This window comes from Fundulus heteroclitus, chromosome 3 (genome assembly GCF_011125445.2).
Source record: "Fundulus heteroclitus isolate FHET01 chromosome 3, MU-UCD_Fhet_4.1, whole genome shotgun sequence".
NCBI classification, from domain to species: Eukaryota; Metazoa; Chordata; class Actinopteri; order Cyprinodontiformes; family Fundulidae; genus Fundulus; species Fundulus heteroclitus.
Genome location: NC_046363.1, coordinates 31,831,559 through 31,851,107, shown reverse-complemented (window position 1 = coordinate 31,851,107; position 19,549 = coordinate 31,831,559). Strand labels below are relative to the sequence as shown.

At 39.6% G+C, this 19,549-nt stretch overlaps 2 protein-coding genes across 2 annotated transcripts; both read left to right on the top strand.

Moving 5' to 3' along the window:
• The first annotated feature begins 1,610 nt into the window (after positions 1-1,610).
• LOC105917764 (persulfide dioxygenase ETHE1, mitochondrial) lies at positions 1,611-10,245 on the top strand. Its single transcript, XM_012852656.3, has 7 exons — positions 1,611-2,209; positions 2,978-3,122; positions 4,140-4,288; positions 4,470-4,599; positions 7,594-7,683; positions 8,998-9,114; positions 9,206-10,245. Exons 1-7 carry the CDS (start codon positions 1,994-1,996, stop codon positions 9,250-9,252), a joined length of 894 nt encoding a protein of 297 aa, XP_012708110.2. The 5' UTR covers positions 1,611-1,993; the 3' UTR covers positions 9,253-10,245.
• Positions 10,246-12,873: 2,628 nt separating this feature from the next.
• On the top strand, positions 12,874-18,541 carry ethe1 (ETHE1 persulfide dioxygenase). Its single transcript, XM_036135230.1, has 7 exons — positions 12,874-13,009; positions 13,879-14,023; positions 15,298-15,446; positions 15,613-15,742; positions 16,362-16,451; positions 16,761-16,877; positions 17,729-18,541. The coding sequence occupies exons 1-7, from the start codon at positions 12,977-12,979 to the stop codon at positions 17,773-17,775; spliced, it is 711 nt and encodes a 236-aa protein (XP_035991123.1). The 5' UTR covers positions 12,874-12,976; the 3' UTR covers positions 17,776-18,541.
• Positions 18,542-19,549: the final 1,008 nt, after the last annotated feature.

Below are 19,549 nucleotides of genomic sequence, written 5' to 3'. Positions count from 1 at the left end.
AAAATAAATACAGAAATAAATAAATGCTCAATAAATAAATAAGCATACAACTAATTGCCACCAAAAATACAATAAATGTAGGTAGAAATTAAATTATACAGTGAGACATAAATGTATACATCTCTTTTAATTAGCTTCTTTATTTATTCGCCTTTGTAATAATTACCTTATTTTATTTATTTATTTATTTTTTTATTTATTTATTTTATTTTATTGTCCGTTATAATCTTCAACTTTATTTATTAATTACTTAATTCTTCCAGGCTATTAGCAGCTTCCCTTAAGAGGTCAGTCACTGAATGTCTGCCTGCTGAGTTTGATTTTACTAAATAATGCTTTAGTGCAGATCACCATTTTGAACAGAGATTGATTCTGAAGATAGTTTTTTCGCCCTGATAACACTGCAGAAACCCAACCCATAAACCATACTTTAATGCTTATTAATTTGCTGTTTGTGTATTTGACAAACTAAAGCTGAATCCCATTGCCAACTTAAGTATCTTGGAGTTACAGAGTGTCAGCACATGCAAGAAGCTGTGCAAAACGGATCTCTTTCAAGAGTCATTTCTTCATATTTTCTACATGCTGTTTACATCCACGTGCATATAAACTTTTTTTTTTTTTTTTTTAAGCCTGGAAAAGGGTTTCAAATTTCCAGGTCATTCGTGTCTTACACAATGAGCCAGGAGCTTTAAAAATACTGTGTACGCACAACATGCAAAATATTTTAATAAATGATTGTTCTTGGTGTGTATATAAAGGTCAGGATTGTATGTGCGCGTGAGAGAGAGTGAAAAATAAATAAATAAATGAACAATAAAACTTGTGTGTTTATTAAAATGTAAAATGTATTAATTTATTAATACAGAAAACTGTGCATTTCTTTGTTCAAGAGCATAAATAAACATATTTCGGCATGAAAAGACGTATTTATTTACACATTGTGTAAACATTGCAGAGTTTTGGTCAATGATTTAGCTTCCTCGGCACAAATAAGCATATTTGGTATTGATTAAGACCCTTGATCAAAGCAAAATAACTCCCAGAGAACCCCTACTGGTAGATATTACCAGTAGGGGTAATGTCCAATATTGTGGTCACAGCCTGTGTCAGTATGAGGTTGTTACAGTATGAAATAGTTAAGCAAATCTACAAAGTTTTCACTTTGTTTACACAACAATTTACAACACACAATTTACATAATGTAATCACTATTATTTACAACAAAATCAGTACTTATTATCCTGCTAAACTGGTGTATATTACTGTTAACTGTAAGATTTACTTGGATCATAGAAAAAGCAAAAAATACACAGCTCAAAATTAGAAAACTTTTAAAACACATTAGCAGTCGGTCTCGGTCGCACTTCTTTTGGATTTGTTTTTTTATAGAGCTGGCTGCTTGTTTTTCTCACAATAAACACCGGTTTTTGCAATCCAATGGATGTGCCGTGTGTGTATGCATGCTTGCGTTTTATTTTTATTGTTTACTATCATGAATGAGTTTGCACATTCTTCATCCCAACAAAGAAGCCTACGGGTTGGTTTCGGTGCAGTATGACTTGTCACGTACGCGATGCGCGATGTTGTGTCTGCGTGGCTCGTGAACGCGCCTTGGAAGTGGTGGCGCGCGTCACCTGACAATGACCCAGTTTCATGACACCGGGTGAGAAGGAAGTTAGAAGTTCGCCTAACAGAGCAGGGGGGAAAAAAACCCGGATTTTGTTGCTTTATGGTCTAAATTCGGCGTGTGGTGATAAGCGAAGCGCCTGTAAAGACCGGGTGAAACCAGTGTGAGCACAGAGCGTTAACTAATCTTTGGAGAAGGACCGAGGCCATGCTATTTTTGTAGGATCTGTTCGCGTCCGATTCAGCAGCTGTTCCCAAGGGTAACGAACCAGTCGCACCGTTCCCAGCTTCAGGGTCGTTGGTGCCGCTAGTTGGTGGTCATCCAGCCGGGCCTAGCTCCTTGTTCCGACAGAAAAAAACGACAATGTGCTCCGTAATAACCAGGATGAGACCCCTTCATCGGGCGGTAGCCCTGTCGCTTCGTCTCGGAGCCAACGCCGAGAGCTCGAGTTATGCGGCAACCCAGAGCAGGCGCCTCTCCCCCGGCTCGGGTTCCGGTTCTGTCGCCGATGTGCTGCGGCTCAACGCCAGGTTTTACTGCTCCAGGACGGCGAGGACCGAAGGACTGCTCTTCCGACAAGTAGGTCCGCGTTATATTAACTTCTGCCCGGGGAGTTAATTTTTCATTACGGTTAAAGGGAACGAGTTTTTGGGGGGAATGTTTAACCTTCATGGTTGCTGTCAGACAACCGGAGCAGGAAGCGGAGGGATTAGCAGCTAGCTTTGTGATGTTTACTCTTTTATAAGTAGCCTGATATTGTAGTTGGTCTGTCAAAACCGAGCCAAGCTAAGCTGTAGAGCTGTACAGACACAACATGCCTGCATCAGGATGACGCTGCAGTTTAGTTTTAAGTATTTTTCTTTAAACAGTGGTGAATGCCTTTACAGCTACATAGACTTTAGTTTGACACATGGTCGACAGTTAACGAAATAATACAATATCTAAATATACTTGTTTGCAATTTGTTGCTGCTTCTCTTCAATTACAGTTTGTATATTTGAATAGTAAGGCTTGGTTTGTCCAAAATACTATTTGTCATGTATGTAAGGGCTCCATTAATTAAATAGGTTGATCTTGAGTTGATTGTTTCCTGTCAGGTTTTTTTTCTCCCATTTAAGAACAGGCTTGATGCCAAAATAGTAAACTTTAACACCTAAGTAAAGAGTTTAAACACACACACACACTGTCCTACTCCTGATCACAAACTGTTTTCACTTCTCTCTTGCCTTGCCCATATACACAAACATTATCTAAGGAAGATGAGCAGGGCGTGAGGTACGTGACTTCTATTGCCTGTTGGCAATTAAATTAGAGTAACGCCTCTTCTCATGTGTTTTTCCTGTTTAGCTGTTTGAGGTGGAGAGCTGCACCTACACCTACCTGTTGGCAGACACGAACACCAAAGAGGCCATTATAATTGATCCTGTGCTGGAGACAATTGACAGGGACCTGAACCTGGTGGATGAACTGGGGCTCAAGCTGACCCTAGCAGGTATCTGTGTCTGTTTGCGGCTAAGCTACAAAATACCACATCTTTCCACAAATTTAAACTGTACTTATTAAATCTGCCTCCCCGTCTTGTTAAGAGACTAATGTAAGACTTTTAGAATATATCAAATAGGTTTCTTTAGAACACTTGCTCTGCTTGCACTTGCATCATATTGATTGAAAAGTGATTTTCTTCATTAGAATATATATGTTTGATTCAAATATGTAACTAAAAACAAGACAACATATTAATTATTTAAAAAAACCATCACTTTCACAAATTTTCCAGTACAGTGTGTAAAAAATCTGCTCCTCACTTCAGAAAATGTGCATAACTCTCAATCATGTTGTATGATTGTTCTGCTACATCATTACTCCCTAAAATCCATGCAAAAGAGAACAGAATGCATGTTCAGTTCACCTCTTTGCCATTTGTAGCCCATTTTCTGTGCGTAAGAAAACATTTCTTGTACCAGCAAACTTTAGCCATTCCATATCAGCTTATTTATCTTTGTATTCAAGTATTTTCATCAATTATGGAGATAAATCATTAAAATGCTTCAGTGTCACTTTTACTTTAATCTAATACAATCACATGTTGCTTCCTGAAAACTTACATTACGCCCTATTTCCATTTATTTTAATGTACGGATTGCCCTTTTAGGAATCGATCATGCTTTCCTGAATCCCAATCCCCATTTCAGACTGTGGAGTCTTTGGAAATGGGACACATTAAGACCCTTAATCAAACCAAAACATCTCCCAGAGAACCCCTACCTGTAGATATGATTTATTGTGGTCACAGGGGCCTGTGTCAGTATGAGGTTGTTACAGTGTGAAATAGTTAAGTAAAACTACAACGTTTCCAAGTTGTTTACACAACAATTTACAACACACTGGGATATAATGTAATCACTATTATTAACAACACAATCAGTACTTATTCTATTCTGGGATAAATGACTTCCACCTGTCCATTTCTAAATGTTAACCTGTGTTTTATGACCTTTTTTCCTGGTAGTAAACACCCACTGCCATGCTGACCACATAACGAGCTCCGGGCTGATGAAGAAAAGAATTGCGGGATTGAAGAGTGCCATCTCTAAATTCAGCGGTGCCACTGCAGATATCCTGCTGTCAGAAGGCGACAGGATCCCCTTTGGAAAACACGTAATAAAGCAAATGTTTCATTTCCGTGTAGTGCAGAGATTGATATCTAGTGCTAAGTCTGATTGTCAACTTAACATTTGCTTTTTTTTAATTTGTATTGCACCTGTTCCTATGAAATTAGAAACATTTCAGTTAGGTCTAATATACTTTGAGCTGACTGTTGCATCCTTCTCCTCTGTAGTATTTGACTGTAAGAGAAACCCCGGGGCACACAGATGGGTGCACAACGTTCGTGTCAGCAGATGAGAGCATGGCTTTTACTGGGGACTCTCTGCTCATCCGAGGCTGTGGAAGAACAGACTTCCAGCAGGGTAGGGCCATGTCACAACTTTTTCTTGTTTTAAGACAGTGGTGTCCAAAGTCAGTCCTCACAGGTCGGTGTCCTGGTTCAACACAGCTGGACCTAGTGAGTGCCTGACTAGTAGTCCCCTGCAGACCGTCATGAAAGACTGAGAAGGCAAATCGTTCATCTGAGTCAGACGTGTTGGAGCAGCGACAGATCTAAAACATTCAGGACAACGGCGCTATAAGACGGGAGTTGGACATGCCTGTTTTAAGGGAAATGCCAATTCATAAACGGTTTCCCAATCCCAGCCTTCAGGGCAAAACGCCCCGTCCGTCCGTCCGTCCGTCTTCTTCCGCTTATCCGGGGTCGGGTCGCGGGGGTAGCAGCTTCAGTAGGGAGGCCCAGACGTCCCTCTCCCCAGCCACTTGGGCCAGATCCTCAGGAGGAATCCCAAGGCGTTCCCAGCAGAGAGACATAGTCCCTCCAGCGTGTCCTGGGTCTTCCCCTGGGCCTCCTCCCGGTGGGACGTGCCCGGAACACCTCACCAGGGAGGCGTTCAGGAGGCATCCTGACCAGATGCCCGAGCCACCTCAACTGGCTCCTCTGGACGTGGAGGAGCAGCGGCTCTATTCTGAGTCCTCCCCGGATGACTGAGCTCCTCACCCTATCTCTAAGGGAGAGCCCAGACACACTACGGAGAAAACTCATTTCAGCCGCTTGTATCCGGGATCTCGTTCTTTCGGTCACGACCCAAAGCTCGTGACCATAGATGAGGGTAGGAACGTAGATCGACCGGTAAATCGAGAGCTTCGCCTTTTGGCTCAGCTCTCTCTTCACCACAACGGATCGGTACAGGTTTTAAGGGAACTGCCAATTCATAAACGGTTTCCCAATCCCAGCCTTCAGGGCAAAACGCCTTGTTCTTTAAATGCATTCCTTCACTAAGCCATCTGAATCAGAGGAATGAGTTACCTCATCACCTTGCAAGCAAGTTTGAAGAAGCCCTGTAAAGAACCATTTACGTGTGAATTTGGAAACTGTCTTTATAAGCGAGTTGTAGATTTCGGGCTGCGCGGTGCATTATGGGTCAGTTCTTTTTTTTGCCTACCAAACATTCAACAATCGCAGAAAGCAATGAAGAGAACTATAATTCTCTTCAAGACACCGACTGTCAAATGACACCGTCTGTCCTCTGCAGGGACGCCGTCTTTGTCTCAAGCTGGGACACCAAAGTTGAGCTTAGTTAAAAGTAGAGTCAGCGATTTTTACAGAAGTTTCCTCAAGTCCCTTTTTGAACAAGCGCACATGCGCAAAACCGTCTTACCTGCTCTTCAACTCCTCAAAGGGATCGCATGAAAAAAATCTCCCAAATCCACTCTGGTCTTATTTCTTTCTTCTGAGGCTTTCCTCTTCTTCTCATAAACTTGTACACAGTTTGTTTCTTGCAACTCTCGGCCATGTTAAAAGGTATACAGTGAGCGCAGCGGAGCTTCAATTAAAGGCTAACAGGGAAGCTAACCACTAAGATAACCAGATACATAAACACTAGAAGTGCGCAGCCAGCTAGTGGAAACTAATGAGGAACGTGGGCGCACACTGCCGTTACGTGAACGCGTCAGAATGATTGGCACGTCGGACAACCAACAGATAAGGCGATTCCCCTGGAACTTGAGGGACATAATGATTTGGTTGGTTGAAGGTGCGAGCCGCACTAGGACCAAGAAAGAACCGTGAGCTACACTGACGTGAGGGAGAGACATGTATTTCATCAGTGAAGGGTGAAAGGGCTGGGAGCAAATTCTAGGTGATGGCAGCATTATGCTGTGGGGAGGTTCTTTTAGCAGCAGGCGCTGGGAAACTGGTCATTCGAGGGAAAGATGGATGGTGCAAAATACAGGGATATTCTAGACATACTGAGGTTCTCTTGGAACCGTGGTCCAAATCCCACACTAAGTTGGTTGTTGTTGAATCAAAGCTGCCATTTTGTGTAAACCTTCACTTTACAGACATTAAAATGACTCTGTGTAGTCTTAAGCCTTTGGAGATCAAAAATTTTCAAGACCTTTGGTGCATCATAGCATGTGGGCGTGGCCAAACCCCAAAAAGTTGACTTCTCACCATAAAAGATGAAGGTGTAATAACCTTCACACACAAGGTGTGAGCCGAACCTTCTGGGCCACCACAGTCCAGGGCCCAAAACTTTCACTGGTACGTTTGCTTACATCATTTTAGTCCCGCCCATAGATGCCCTCCATTTACACTCTGATTCATATGTTTTAAGCTGTGTCTGATGACGCAGGACGAGGAGATGTTGAATCCCTCTCTGGACTCTCACTGTTGGCTTCATTTTGGCTGTGCCGGAGTTGGCTCTAAATCACACGTGCATGATGTGATGTGCTCCAAGCTGGATATGAATGGTCTTTGTCAAGCTACAAACAGGTCTATTGGATAACATTGCAATCCTCTTTTGAATATTTCAAAAGCTATATGTCCCTGATGCGTCATCAGATCAGCACTAAATTGTGTGTGTTCCTCATGGATCTCCGTTGCACTTTAACCCCGGCCACTGAGAAGAACTTCCGTGGCGGAAATGATGCTCGATGACAGTCTGTAGAAGTTTCAAAGCTTGTCTCTTAACAAATAATAATTTTAAATTACGTTTTCAAAATACTACCAGAAGTTTTTCCCCCACCAAACAGAAAGTAATGACAACTTTTATTTAGAAACTTTGGATTTTTAGGCAAATTTTGAAGATGTCTCACCAGAGACGTAACATCATGGTTTGCTTATAGAGATGCAGTCGTGAGATATAAGGAGCATTCAACGCTGCTTGCGGCCTTAATTCATGTAATGTAATTAGAAAATCAAAGTAGGTGGTATTAAGGTGTTGTTTTTCAAAACATTTGCAAATAATACTTTTTAAGCTTTTTGGCAATCTTGAATATTTTAGAAATTCTTTTATTGTTTACACTCCTGCAATGTGCTAAATATTTTTGCAATTGTTAAATCTCTTTCACAGGTTGTGCGAAATGCCTCTACGATTCGATCCAAGACAAGATCTTCACTCTGCCTGATCACTGCCTGATCTACCCAGCACATGACTATATAGGTTAGCTAAAAACACACGTGCTTCAAATTTACAAATAAATAAAAATATTATTTTTGGAATGGTTTTTGGTTTTAAATTCAATTAACAGCAAAATATTATGATTGTTTTTAAATTATTTAAATAGGTTAATAAAATGGATTAGGCAATAATTCAAAGATTGCTGAGTGGTATATCCAAGGATATTAATGGAAAGTTGACTGCAAGGAACTGTGATGGAATTAAGTCCACCAGCCGTCAGTTCTGAGAAACCGAACTTTGAGCTTTTCCTGATTAGATGCAAATCATTACTGTCAAAGTCAACCGAAAAGCAAGGAAAATTAAAGCAAGTTTATTTTTATAGCACATATCAGTACAAGGACAATGCAAAGTGCCTTACATGATTAAAACAGGAAAATAAAAACACAATAGAAGCAAGTAAAAAAAAACTGCTGGAATAAAATGTAGGAAAATGTAAACAAAATAAAACAGGAAAACAGAAACTAAAAGTAAATATTAAGGATTTTAAAATCAAGATCCTTTAAATCAAGATTAAAAACACATTTGTTTAGGATTGTCTTCGACTAATTTTACTGAAATATCATTTATTCACTTTGTAGTCCAACTGTTTTTAATGTTTGCTTTTAGTTTCTATTGTCCCATGTTCTATTTTGTTTCTACATTTTATTCCTACTTGCTTTTATTCTGTTTTATTTACCTATATGTTAATCATGTAAAGCACTTTGCATTGTCTCTGTACTGAAATGTGCTATACAAATAAATTTGCCTTGCATTAAAGTAATGATGTTTCATTAAAACAGTTTAACTAGAACAGTCAAAGGCAATTTAAAGGAACTCACGGTTTCAGCACTTTTACAGTTTTCTGAGAGTTTGTTCCAGATAAGTGGAGCATAGGAACTAAATGCTGCTTCTCCGTGTTTAGTTCTGGTTCTAGGTATGCAGAGTAGGCTGGAGCCAGAAGACCTGAGTGGTCTGGATGGTTGATACACTGATAACAAGTCTGTGATGTATTTAGATGCTGAGCCATTGAGGGAACAGAAATATTTTAAAGTCTATTCTCTGAGATACAGGCAGCCAGTGTCAGGACTTCAGAACTGGGCTTCAGCATGGCTGAAAAAGTATTAGTGTATGATGAATTCATATAATACTTAGGATATGTTTTTTAATCAAATTACTGAATTAACTTTTTAAAGATTGTCTATTTTACTGAAATAGACAAGTAGATTATAGTTGATCATTGGGGTTCTAAGTTAAACCTATATACAAAGGTCCTGCTTGCCATACTGGGCTGAATGTGTTTTTTTTTTTATTCACCAGGTCAGACAGTTTCCACGGTTGGTGAGGAACGCAAGTTTAACCCCCGCCTGACAAAGTCCAAGGATGAGTTTGTGGAGATCATGAACAACCTGAATCTCCCAAAGCCGGATAAAATAGGTACTAAAACAACCTTGTTTTAAAGTTCAGCCATTCCTGTGCCAATACTTCCGAACTGTCTAAAATCACTTCTGTTTTGTGTGTTTTTCAGATATTTCAGTGCCTGCTAATCTAGTTTGTGGACTACATGGACTCTGAATGTCTTGTAGAAGGAAAACATGTTCATAATATCAGTGACATAACCACAGAATAATTCACACTCAAATATTTGTTTCAGCAAACCAGACCACAACAACTTAACATAAAGTGCTTTTATTGTTTGTGTTAAATTATGTATTTGAAAATTTATCATTTGGTGTGCAGCTACTAATGTAAGTAACTACAGTTGAGCTTAAAACAGAAAAGCAGTAAGTAGTTGTATTGTGAAACAAATTATAACAATGCCTTTCTCTATGAATAGGACTATCAGCTTTTGTTATTTTCTCTGTACAGCTGTAATATTGTGAATAAGTAACATCATTGAAGGAATGAATGAACAGGAAATTTTTAACTAAGGGAAATAAATGCTTTAAAGGATTGGGTTAGTGTTCATGTTGCTTTACCATGGATGTTTGACTCCTATACGAATAACATATATAATTTAATCACAAACACTGCTACCAGTCCCAGTATTATTGGGATAGTTTTTCATCAAAAACAATAAAGGAGTTGTTTTTATGGTAGAACAAGTCAGGCAACCCTGTAATGGCTCTGGCTCTTGTATAGAGGAGTATCTAGTAAGATGTATGTTGTATAATTAGATGTAGAATAAGAAAGCCCAATCCTTTGTCAAACTTTGGATTCTAGATTTTTCTGATTGTGCCGCTTTCAGCCATGTGACTCAATAACCGTTTCAAAGGCCAGTATCAAAATAAAAAGGTTTTAAGATGAAAACATCACTGCTGTCATAATTGCAAGAAACCAATTATAGTTTGTAGTCACCAAGGGAAAACCGAACGTATGACGGTAAATAAGAAGCACAACTTTTAGTTACTAGGTTCCACAGTGCCATACCGAAGCCTTCAAACACATATTTATGTTTTACTTCCAAGGAGTCAGACTTCTTTTAAAGTGGGACCGATTGTTTTGAAGGTTTTCAGATGTATATTGTTGATATTTAATGTGCCATATTCAAATATTTGAGCCACTCAATGTTTAAAAAGCATATATGCTAATAAATTAATGCTAAGTAAAAAAAAAAAAAAAAACTCCAGGCACATTAATTGCATTATTAGAAACTAAAGTTTATTGTTACTGAAATGTTAATAGTTTTATAACTGTTGCTTGGCAAGTTGTATTTGCAGCCGTGAATTAATTCTTCTGCTGGATATTAAACCACTTTAATAGATGTTGTTGAACTTGGTTAAATTTGTTGGTTTCCAGTCATGACACTGGCTTTTTAAGCATAGTCCATTAGTTTTCAGTAGGGTTGAGGTTAGACCCTTTCTGGATGCGTTCTGTTTGGACACCCCAAATTGTCCAAATTAAAATTTTTATCTAGCTGTTGATAAACAGTCATATCGAATAATTTGATATCATTCTATGCACTTTGTGCGGTGCGACTAGCTGAAAATGTTTCCTTAAAGCATGGGACTAATACTACCATGTTTTGCTTGGCACAGTGTTCTTAGATTTGACTACTCCAGCCATACTTTGCCTCGTTGTGGCTAAATCGATCAATCACTCAGCCTCTTCAATTAAATTTCACTTTTAAGTCATTTCATGATCATAGTGACAACAATAGTTGTCACTTGTTTTATCTGTTTGTTAAGATCAATAAAGTTATATTATTACTTGATCTAATTTTGTGTCTTGTCTTTTTTTTACCCCTGTAAAGCACATAAGTTAAAAAATGGCTTTTTGTGTCTTTGCAAAACATCTATAATAAAAAAGGAAATATAATCCTATAATGACTTTCTTTGTGTCCAGATAAATGTTGGTCCCAAGTCAGCCCCGTGATGATAAAACGTGTGCTTAAAGCTTTCCTTTGCACAATTATCTACTGTGTTCACACACCAGAGTTTGGTTGGAGATGAGACAGATTGGGTGAGCTTCCTAGAACAGGGGTTCCCAAAGTGGGGGTTGTAAGACACCTTCTTAGGGGGTTGTGAGATGATTTGATGCTGATGTGCTCAAAAGATGTATTTCTTGCACTTTTTTGTAAGAGTTTATGTAAAAATATGACTTTATTCTTGTAATTTTGACTTCATTCTTGTAATATTATGACTTTTACAATTTCCAAACAAAAAAAAGGAAAAAAACCCCCCCCCCCCCCCCCCCCCCCTGCCAAATAGGGGGTCACCAGTCTCTGGTGTTGTTACTCTGGGGGTTGCAGGTTGAAAAGTTTGGGAACCCTATGTCCTAGAATAAGGTAAGCACATGATCTGGTCTTGCTTATTCACACTTTTTTATGTTTTCACAAAATACTTATTGTGTTGAGGAAAATCCAGTGCTGCGAGCGCAATGAAAAGCAACACTACACTTCATCAACAAAAGTGCAGTCAAATACAACATCCCTGCCTTGCTATTTCATATTATAATATTAGTGAAAGTGCATAATTTAATGGAGCAATTTGCAATTTTTCACCACTAGGTGAGGCTTGAGCACTGTCCATAGACCAAGGATCCATCCTAATACCTTCCTAGCTCCTGTTCCTTGACCTTTCATGGGGTCAACAGTAAGAATACTATTGTGGGGAGGAAAGGAGCTTCGAATTGCTGTGTTGAATTCGGACAGCTTTAACTCTGACGTCATTGCATGACGGAGACGCACATGCGTGATGTCAAATCCGGGCCTACAGCTTTCTGAAACTGAATTAGAAAGTGTTCCCCTTTCTCCGGACATTTTAATTTATTTCCGTGATGGGGCTGTGCTAATCCGTCATGTCAGGCAAAGAATTGTGGGATACCTCAAGATTTCTTGGCACCTGTAAAGGTCGTCTCAGGGTTCCCAGGCAAAACTATCCACGGGAGGTGGCGTACAGGCTACTTTTCTTTCCTTACTGACGGCCCTATTCAGACAGCACTTATCGTGGTGACCGCTGACATGCTTCCGCTTTGGCTAAAGATTCAGACTGAGCCCAAAACAAGATGTGGAACAAGCCACGCCTCTTTCTACCTCCGCTCCAGCGGCAGCATGGCTCCCATTTCCCTTCCCCTTCTTGGTATACGCATTTTTGCAAAAGATAAATACACAGCAAAACAGCATCACTTGTAAGAGGAACATGTCTAGTGAAGAAGTAAGTAGCTCGTAACTTTATAGAACTGTTAGCAAGAGAATGTTTTGATCCGCTGGGCGTGCTCTCCGCCATGTGCCTGGCGGTGGCATTTTGTGGGCACGGTGTGGCTGAGGGGCAGCTGTTCACATGCACTACACAGCACGGCCGGCCCGGCTATGTAAACAAGAGACCGCGGAGAACAACACTGAGACATGGTGTGACATTTAACCATAGTCCATCTAAAAAGAAACCTATAATTCTTCACAAAATAATTTTTTTTAGTTATTTCTATCTAAAATAATGTTATTTTGCTCATTGCTCCTTTACGAGTTCAAATGTTGTTAGACATTTCTAGCTGCAGTTGTGTTTTCCACAACTGCTGCCTTTAAAACCACACTAATATCTACCCATCTGATAAGATTAACAGCGCAGTAATAATGACAAAGCAGTTTTTAGATTATTGTCGTGGCCCAGCATGTGTTTGTCCTGAGGCGTCCTTGGAGATCACGTAGCTCAGACGCCCGTCGCGTCAGGTAAAGTGGGCGTGGCCAAAAGACATTTAAGCGGAACAACCCCAGGCGGCTCCAGTCATTGGGGCACAATCCGGGCAAGGCGTTGTAAAGTCGAGCGGCTTACGAGTAAACATCACATAGTGCGGCTCCAAGATGGCGAAGTCCGAAGCACCGATCTTCAGACAAGTATGTGTATATTTGAACTTTTATTTATTTATTTTTTTCCTGGGGAAACTAGTGAACAGTGCCAACAGGTCTGAGAGTGCGATTTGTTTACAGCAGGAAGCTGTAGAGTTAGCCATTAGCTTACTTTAAGTACGTAGTAAATATCATTCTAATAAACTGTCTGGATTAATTAGATAAATATATAGTTTTGGGAGTTATTCTGGCGAATCTTCTTTTTCACTAGCAGTCATTACTGTGATAAATATGCTTCGTGCTTTAGCCGTAAATAAGAGCTCAGAGACTGTTATCGCTGCATCGCAACAGTTGTCGTGTTTTCCAGTTAACAGATGATCATCTCTGAATGACTCCTGTCCTGCTCCTCCCTACACGGCAGCAGTAACAGAAAGCAACATTTCACTTATTTAACATTTAACAACTTTGTCTTAGGTTGCTTTAACACAAATAAGCACACATTGAGCACAAACAGTTCCTTTTAACAAGCGGGTGCAGCGAGCCATCATGCCAGACAGAGAAACCTAACCTAGAAGCAGACGTTTTGGTCTCTTCACTTGATCATCTTGATTTATAATTCTCTGATTTAGTTGTTTGTCTCAGCTTCGTACAAGAAAAAGAAAACCGGGGTTAAGCTCCAGTCAGGTCAGCGCCCTGCAACTTTTGGGTCCGTCTCTCCATCAGCCTACCTGAAACGCATAATAATGTCATTAGCTGGATTCTGTAGAGCCTAAAGTGCACAATAACTTGATACAGGCAGTGTGATGGACTTGGGGCACATCAAAAGGTTGTAGGACACTAGCCCTAGAGGACTGGAGTTTGACACCCCGCTGAATGATGCTGACTGCTGATTACACGCTCTTGTTTTTCCGGTTTAGCTGTTTGAGTCACAGAGCTGCACTTACACCTACCTGCTAGCAGACAAAAACACCAGAGATGCGGTCATCATTGATCCTGTGCTGGAGACCCTGGACAGAGACGTGAAGCTTGTGCAGGAGCTGGGCCTCAATCTAAAAGTCGCAGGTATCTATGCAACCATGGCCAGGCCAGGAGATGCCAGTTCCCCCCCGGGCACGATTTGAGAAACTGTAGCTCCTCTGCGTTCTGTTATTGAACATTTTTAACAGCTTTTTAACTACATTACCTTCATTGTGTCCAAGATGTCTTTCAAAAGAAACCCCTTGTCTATTTTTAACATGTCACTTTCTTTTCTTTGACATGAAAAGCAATCATGTTTTTCATTTTTCTTTTACTGAATCTTTTAAGGTCGCATTTCATAGCAGATTTCTGGCAGACAAATCGGTGTAGGCCCAGAAAGGTTGATACGATTAAATGAATATAAAAAGAAAAAAATTGTCATCTGGTTTAGCAATTTATTTATTTTGATGTGATTTAGTTTGCATTTGTTGGAAGACCTGCATTCAAATAAGAGCAAATTAATCACACAGTTGTACGAAAAACCTTAAACTTTTCACAGAAGCGAAGAATCAGACTTAGAACTAAGGGACGGATTGGTAGCAGGTTCTCACTGTATGATAACCTTAAGTAAAAACAGCATCACAATATTTAGATATTCAAATACTGTGTATACCATGAGCTAATTGCTTCAATCTAAAACAAAAAGCAACAAGTATTCTTGCTGTTGCTCATATGTAACATATTGAATATAAAGCTATCTTTAACATTTCATAACTTTTATTGACTTTCTCAAGCAGTGAGTGCTTTACAGAGAGGCTCCTTGCACCTTGTCACTTACAATTTCTAAACTGTTCTCTTAATAGGAGTCATGACTGGAGGTGCTTTAGTTTGCAATCCATGACTTTATTTTTGGGACCTGGAATATTCCCTATTATACAAGAGGAGCTGAATGCCAGTGTGTAGCAACAAGTGGGGGAAGGGCACCTCTGTGATTACGCAACGATCAGTACAGCTGTAAATACACCTTGACATGTTGTTTTAAAGGATTTTGTTGGAGCCTAGATGTGTAGGAGCGGGATGATGGAAATTCTCCTTAAGAATCATAAAAGTAGATTATCTAGTCTATATTGGGGCAAAGTCAATGTTACAAAGACAGATGATTATCAGTGTCTGCTAATAGTTGTAGTCCCGTTAGGCAATTAGCCAGTGGGCGTGACCACATAGAGAATCAGCCCACACAGCAGGTCGACTTTTCTCCCGCAATAAAATAGTAAAGTATTGCCATATCTCCTTATTGGTAATAAATCATTTCTAATAAAAAAAAAAAGGTAACGGAGGCCACCTAATTGCTTTTTGTGTGTGTGTTTTTTTTATGATAGTTAACACTCACTGCCATGCAGACCACATTACCAGCACTGGGTTGATGAAGAAAAAAATCGAGGGACTGAAGAGCGCCATCTCTAAACACAGCGGTGCCTCTGCAGATATTCAGCTGTCAGAGGGGGAGGAGATCACCTTCGGCAAACATGTAAGAGAACAGAAGTTGGGTTTTTCTATCTATGTGTTGTGAATTTATTTCTACTGCATGGTAAATAGTGAGGCATCTTAGTTGAAACAGCTAGACAAAATAGAACTGATTGAAAAATGTGTCCAGCTAATGTTTTTTCTTCTTCTTCTTTTTCTTTCATATCCAGCATCTGACTGTGAGAGAAACACCGGGACACACCAACGGGTGTGTAACCCTGGTGTTGGGCGATGAGAGCATGGCTTTCACCGGGGACGCTCTGCTCATCAGAGGCTGTGGCAGAACAGACTTCCAGCAGGGTAAGCATATGTTCTTCTCCTTGCTCTGAGGCAGCGGCCCTCAAACTGTGGTCCCCAGACCCCCCGGGGGTCCGCGAACCACAGGTTGGGGGTCCGTGAAACGCATGTTGTTAGGCCTGAGGAGGCACTGAGGATGCGTTGGGGTTGAGCTAAGTAACACAATGGACAAATATTTAACTCCATCTACTTCATCAAGTAAGGTAAAAGCCAAATCAGCTAAAATTAGGAAGTATGACAACAGTTACATCGAGAATGAGGATCTAATCTCCACCAAATCTCTAATGGTTAAGCTTATTTATATATAATTTTAAAAACATATGGAATTCTTAATGTATTTAATAGTACAAAAGGCTGTTTAAAAATACTATCCGCATGAGGAATCTAAAGGGGTCCTTGGAAAAATGTTACCACTGCCAAGTGGTCCCTGGTCACGGAAAGTGTGAGAACCCCTGTTCTAAGGGACGTTTTAGTTCTTAGAAGTGCAATAAACACAGGGGACACATGGGGGCAGTGTTGTATTAATGAAATCCACTTGAACAGCTCAGTCTTGAATGGATTAAATATTTTAAACAAATCTATCAGTTCATGGTGTAATCTAGGTCCTTTTTGGTTTTTGCAGGTTCTCCTAGGAGGCTTTACCAGTCAGTCCACGAGGTCATCTTCAAGCTGCCTGAACACTGCCTCCTCTACCCGGCACACGACTACAAAGGCTGGTTGAAAACCCTCATACACAATTTCTTAAAATTGCATCCCACCTCAAAGACGCTGACAAAATAACTGTGAAAACTGATTTTTGCTTCAAGCATTATCATTGAAAAATTTTAGTTTTCAACATTCAGAGGAGTCACTACAATGATATTTATTAAATTGCTGTTCAGGGTTTACTGCAGCAAAGAAATGGTTTGGATGTTGTTAATGAACTACGTCTTATAATTCTTGTGCACTTCTTTTAAACTGAGTTTTACTGTGTATGTTTCAGTTGTTTTGTAACAAAGCTTTCTGTATTTGTGCTTGTTAGGTCAGACAGTTACTACGGTCGGTGAGGAACGCAAGTACAACCCCCGTCTAACTAAGAACTTGGAGGAGTTTGTGAATATCATGGACAACCTGAATCTCCCCAACCCAAAGAAAATTGGTACTTAAATAGTTACTAACCTACAATTATGTCAGACTGTTATACTTTGATCAGTCGTAAAATGATGAATGCTGACGATTTTAACAATGGAAATGGATAGAATATGACGGGGAACAGCAAGTGTTCCACTTTACCTACAGAACGTCCCATGTGTTGAGTAAGCCATTCAAATTAGCTTTAGAAATTCTTTTATTTGAAATGCAGAGCATGTATTATATGCCATGAGACTTTTCTTGTGAAGGTTTGAAGGAAGTTGTCTCAGTTCATCTGTTGTGACGATGCTCTAACGAAAAGACTTTGTCATAACTGCTTTAAATTAAAAAGTGGTAGGGCTGTATGATTTTTTTGTCAAAAATCTAAATTGCAATATATTTCAACCATAATTGAGATTTTATTTTAATTTTTTTAATTTTGACTTTTCTCAGCATTAATCACAAGCAATATAAATGGCCAGTGGATAAAGATGTTTGTAAAAAAAAAGGACTATTTAAAACAACCCATTTAACAGTTTTTACTAATCAGAATATTATTATTCAAGAGAATAGCTTGTTGAGTTGGATATCAGTCCTTGTCGAACGTTTAGTGCAAAGTGCAACCAACCTATGTATTAAACAGTGTGATTGGTTCTTGGAGCAGACCATCAGGTGAAATGCTAATAGTCCAAGCTGGTAACAAATTAACACATATTTTACTTTTACAGGGGACACAGTTACCCCTATTTAAAGGGAATTGTAACAATGTGAAACAGGGCTTGTAAATATTAGAGGGTGGTCATGACTGAGTTCATCCTAAGATTGTCTCTCTATAATAAACTCCGACTTTTAAAAACACATTTTCCCCTTATTTTGCAGATATCGCAGTGCCTGCCAACCTAGTTTGTGGATTGCACGATTTGTGAGGGCCCAGCGGAACGAAGCACTCTAATAAATCCAGTGGCATGACTCTAAAGTGACTCATGTTCACTTGTTTTACCAACACTAAGCTTTATTTCATTTTAACTTCATCTGTTGTTGAAGTAGTTGATGTTATTGACAGTGATTCTGTGTTAGGGTTAAATGCTGATGCTTATGTTCAGTGTTGTGTGTTGGAGTAATGAAAAGACTCGACCATTTGTGCTTTTATTGGTGGTTTGTTTTATTATTTGCTATACGTTTTACCAATTCAACCGACTTCTTCCACGTGGCCTTTTCAGTGAATGTAGACTCTTAGCCTAGCATAGGACACACAACTATACACTCACCGTATGCAGATCTGTTCACAGCCAGGGCCTCTTTGCATAGCAGGAAAATAAATCTACCATTTGCATTCAGCGTCTATGAGGAACTTGTTTCTACTGTATTTGCGCCATTTGACAATATGCCATGGCCATGTGGCTTTTCTTTTTAGAAACTTGCACGCACAGAAGCCTCTGTACGTGGTCAGCTACAGTCTCATTTTGTATTTCAAGATGTTATGTAGCAGTTAAATGTATTTACATTCTTCCACTATATTTGTCAGCTACAAGCTGACCTGGTGCCTTTGTAACTGGAGCCGAATAGGTGCAATTATTTTAAACTGAACTAATCTGGTATGTTTTAGCACTTGTTTACCTGAATGCTGTGTGTTTTGCTGTGTACCTTTTTCTTATGAATAAAGCACATTGAATTTCATATAAATCAACCAAATGTTGTCCCAAACGTGTAATTTCCTTGATGTTTAGCTTTTAATTAGTTTAAAACGGTCTCAGTTAAACAATAAAGGAAAAACGTGGGCTGGAGAAAAGGTTATCAGTAAGTGGGTGTTTCCTGAGGCTCATGCAAGTCGATACCTTAAACCCACACGTACGCCACCCACCAGCTGTCTCAGCATTTGAGACAAGCTATATCAGACAGCCTTTTGTGACCTTTTTTGTATTGGCTGATGGACACCTACCTTATTTTATTTCATTTTTCTTAAACAGGAGGTACCAGTAAGATTGTTGTCCCACTCGCTGGAGTTGTATTAATTTCCATGTAAAGTAGTCCTTTTTTTGAGAGGCTATGTGCCAGCTGCCCTTTCACCAAGTGTATGTTGCCCATCTGCCAGCACTCTTTCGGTCCCGCTGCAGCCATGCCACCGTAAACCTGCAGCACTTTTCTTTTTTTTTTTTTTTTTTTCTCACGCCATCCACATGTCACTGGCGAGAATCTATTGCACTATCAGCTCATTGAGAAAAAGCTGTAAAGAGGCCAGAGAGGGGGATGAAAGCCCTTTTGAGTGAAGAGAGCAGATTTTGCCTGTGGGGCCTTAAAGAAAAAGTCTGTACATAGTGTTGAATGGAATCTGTGTGGTTGATACAAGATTTTTACATCCTGTTTTAACCTTGATGCAGTTTTCTCTCACCATTCAGACACACTGCCTAGGCACTCAAGGGAAAGTTTATTATGATAAATATGTAAGACCTTGTGGTATTTTAATCTCCACTGCGCTGAGTTCAAAATTGTTTAAAAAAAAAACCTGACTGTTTGTGTACAGGTCTGGGCTAAAATAAAGTATCTGATAAAACTAGGTACTGCCTTTGTTTTGTTGGTTTGTCAGACTGAACAACTTTGACAAATAAACAGAATTTTGGACACCAAAAAAAATTCTGAAATAAACAGAAACCTTAATTGTGAAGCCCATTATTTGAGATCCTATTATGTCTTCAATCAAAA

Bases quoted from the DNA above. Each gene is read 5' to 3' on its own strand.
- ethe1 (XM_036135230.1), top strand. From the start codon at position 12,977: ATGGCGAAGTCCGAAGCACCGATCTTCAGACAA. The intron at 14,024-15,297 runs GTATCTATGCAA...TTTTTATGATAG, and splicing joins CCTCAATCTAAAAGTCGCAG to TTAACACTCACTGCCATGCA. The intron at 15,447-15,612 runs GTAAGAGAACAG...TTTCATATCCAG, and splicing joins AGATCACCTTCGGCAAACAT to CATCTGACTGTGAGAGAAAC.
- LOC105917764 (XM_012852656.3), top strand. From the start codon at position 1,994: ATGTGCTCCGTAATAACCAGGATGAGACCCCTTCATCGGGCGGTAGCC. The intron at 2,210-2,977 runs GTAGGTCCGCGT...TTTCCTGTTTAG, and splicing joins AAGGACTGCTCTTCCGACAA to CTGTTTGAGGTGGAGAGCTG. The intron at 3,123-4,139 runs GTATCTGTGTCT...TTTTCCTGGTAG, and splicing joins GCTCAAGCTGACCCTAGCAG to TAAACACCCACTGCCATGCT.